The sequence below is a fragment of the Aquarana catesbeiana genome, linkage group LG04 (genome assembly GCF_042186555.1).
Source record: "Aquarana catesbeiana isolate 2022-GZ linkage group LG04, ASM4218655v1, whole genome shotgun sequence".
In the NCBI taxonomy this organism is placed as follows: Eukaryota; Metazoa; Chordata; class Amphibia; order Anura; family Ranidae; genus Aquarana; species Aquarana catesbeiana.
The window spans coordinates 600,003,438-600,005,937 of record NC_133327.1 but is presented as its reverse complement, the minus strand read 5'-3'; the positions used below and the strand labels follow the sequence as shown (position 1 = coordinate 600,005,937).

General features: G+C 30.8%; 1 protein-coding gene across 2 annotated transcripts in view; it reads right to left on the bottom strand.

Annotated features, from left to right (window-relative positions):
- The window catches only part of MEIS1 (Meis homeobox 1), a 209,837-nt gene that overhangs the window by 203,284 nt on the left and 4,053 nt on the right, over positions 1 to 2,500 (bottom strand). For both annotated transcript variants that reach the window (XM_073628212.1, XM_073628213.1), the window contains exon 2: positions 1,998 to 2,224. In XM_073628212.1, the coding sequence (XP_073484313.1) occupies positions 1,998 to 2,224 (227 nt within the window). The remainder of the gene's footprint in view (positions 1 to 1,997; positions 2,225 to 2,500) is intronic.

Sequence of the window (2,500 nt, the reverse complement as noted above, 5' to 3'; positions counted from 1 at the left end):
ATAAATCTTTACCTAAAGGGCAGACGTGAATTTGGATTGCAATATTAGGTTTCTCAAAAAAAAAAAAAAAAAAGTTAAACTACTGAATTTTATGTCACCTCATTTAGCACACGCCATAATGCCTTTTTCTATGAAAACGGGGCTAAGTCTTTTAATATTTTAATGCGGCTAAATCAGGTACTCTGAGAAGGAGGACAGGGAATTCCATTAACCTTCTAACTCAATTAAAAGTGTTTAAAGTAATTTATTCCATTTCCTGCGTAAACTGCAGGCTGCCTCTATGGAGCAAGGGGTGGGAGAGCCGAGAGGTTTTGGGCAAGTGGGGGGACTGAGATGGGCTAGCATTGCCCTGCAAACTATGCGTTTAAATAAACTCCATGGCTACAAAAGATTAGGAGTCGTAAGCGACAAATTAGGGAGATTACACGTGTTTTCACATTAACCAGAGCGTGTTGTTTTAATTTATTTAAGCCCTTTCAAGACATCTATCAAAAAAAAAAAAAAAATAGAGCCACTCTAGCACAACAATGCCGTGTCTATTTAGGAGACAAGAACGATTTAAAAAATACAAAAAAATTAAATGAGCAAAGCCCTTGTCATAGGCAGACACGCATGTGAATATATATATAGGCTGTTCAAACACACGTTAGGCAGCTTGTGTGCTGATGTCATTTTTTATTATTTTCATTCATGGTTAATATATATATATATATATATATATAAATATATATGTAAAATAGATATTTTAATATTTTTCATTTATGTATAACATATGTTTATATATATATATCTATATATTTTTTTATTTATGTAATATATACATTTTTTTATTTCTATTATTTTAATGTATGTATAATATGTGCATATATATATATATATATATATATATTCATTTTTTCTATATATATATATATATATACATATATATATATATATATATATATATATATATATATATATATGCACATATTATACATAAATTAAAATAATTAAAACTATATATATATATATATATATATATATATATATATATATATATATATATATATATATATATATATATATAGTTTTTTTTTTTTTCATTTATGTAATATAAACTTTTTTTATTTTTATTTTTTTTATTTATGTATAATATGTGCATATCTCTATCTATCTATCTATCTATCTATCTATCTATCTATCTATCTATATATATATATATAGATGGTTAGATTTATAGATATATGTAGATATATATATTTATTTGTAATTTAAGTATAATATGTGCATACAAATGTATCTATATATATTTTTTTTTCCATTTATGTAATATATATATTTTTTATTTTTATTATTTTAATTTATGCATAATATGTGTGTGTGTATATATATATATATATATATATATATATATATATATATATATATATATATATATATATATATGTGTATGTATTTAGTTTCTGAATATATACACATATATATATTTTTTTCCCTTTATTTCTGTCTATCTGTCGATCTATTTTTCCTTCTTTATATATAATAATACATAAATACACACATGCACACACACACATACGCCTATCATGTAGAACCCATCCATAAATACACTTTTCTTGCCAATATAACCCATATACAATACTGCCAACCTGTTTACTACCCCCATCATTATATCTACTGTTGTTAAAAATAATTATCATCATTATTTTTATATTTACTTAACGTTCAGTTACTACTAAGATTAAAAATTACAATAATTGTAGAGACATCTACTAAAATACGCAGGCATGCAGTAAGTTTATTATGTTTAATTTGCACTTGCATTAAACTCATTTTAAATAAAAAAAGAAAAACTAACTTCCCATCGGAGCAATGGCACTGAGATGTATCTGTGATGCTTGGCAGTACAGAGAGCAGAAGTTTGGTAAAGTTTGCAAACAGTACAGTAAGTAGACAGAGGTGCAGCATTGTTGGGGTGATGTCCCCTGGTTGTAAAAAGTGATGCCAGCTGTACCTACCCATAAATGGAATCTTTATCTCTCTTCAGAGCGTCATTGACTGAAGAGCCCATGCTGGGGGGCATAGCGTTGGTGTGGGCCGTGTGCGGGTATTGGTGGGAGTGCAGAGGTGGACCGTGGTTCAGATGGTGAACGGGCTGCATGGACCTAGCAGCATGGGGATCCCCATACATGGCACTAGGTATCCCTACTCCATCCATCCCCCCGTAATGGGGCAAGTCGTCGTACTGTATGGTAGACAGAAAAAACACGATCAGCAAGCCAGGAGACAACTGGGCAAGGAGCAAGGCAGGGCAAATGGCGAGGCCTCCAGCTGATTTCATCCCCTCCAAGGAGCGGCTTCCATTATGGTGGCTCTCAGGATCTTTTCACTTTCTCTGGCCCCATCTTGGAGGATTAGCATTTGATTTCATTAGAGATCCCCCTAGACTGTTCACAGGGAAGACCAATGAAAATCACAACAACTGACACTATCTGAGAGGTAACAGTTGGCAAAGCAAGCT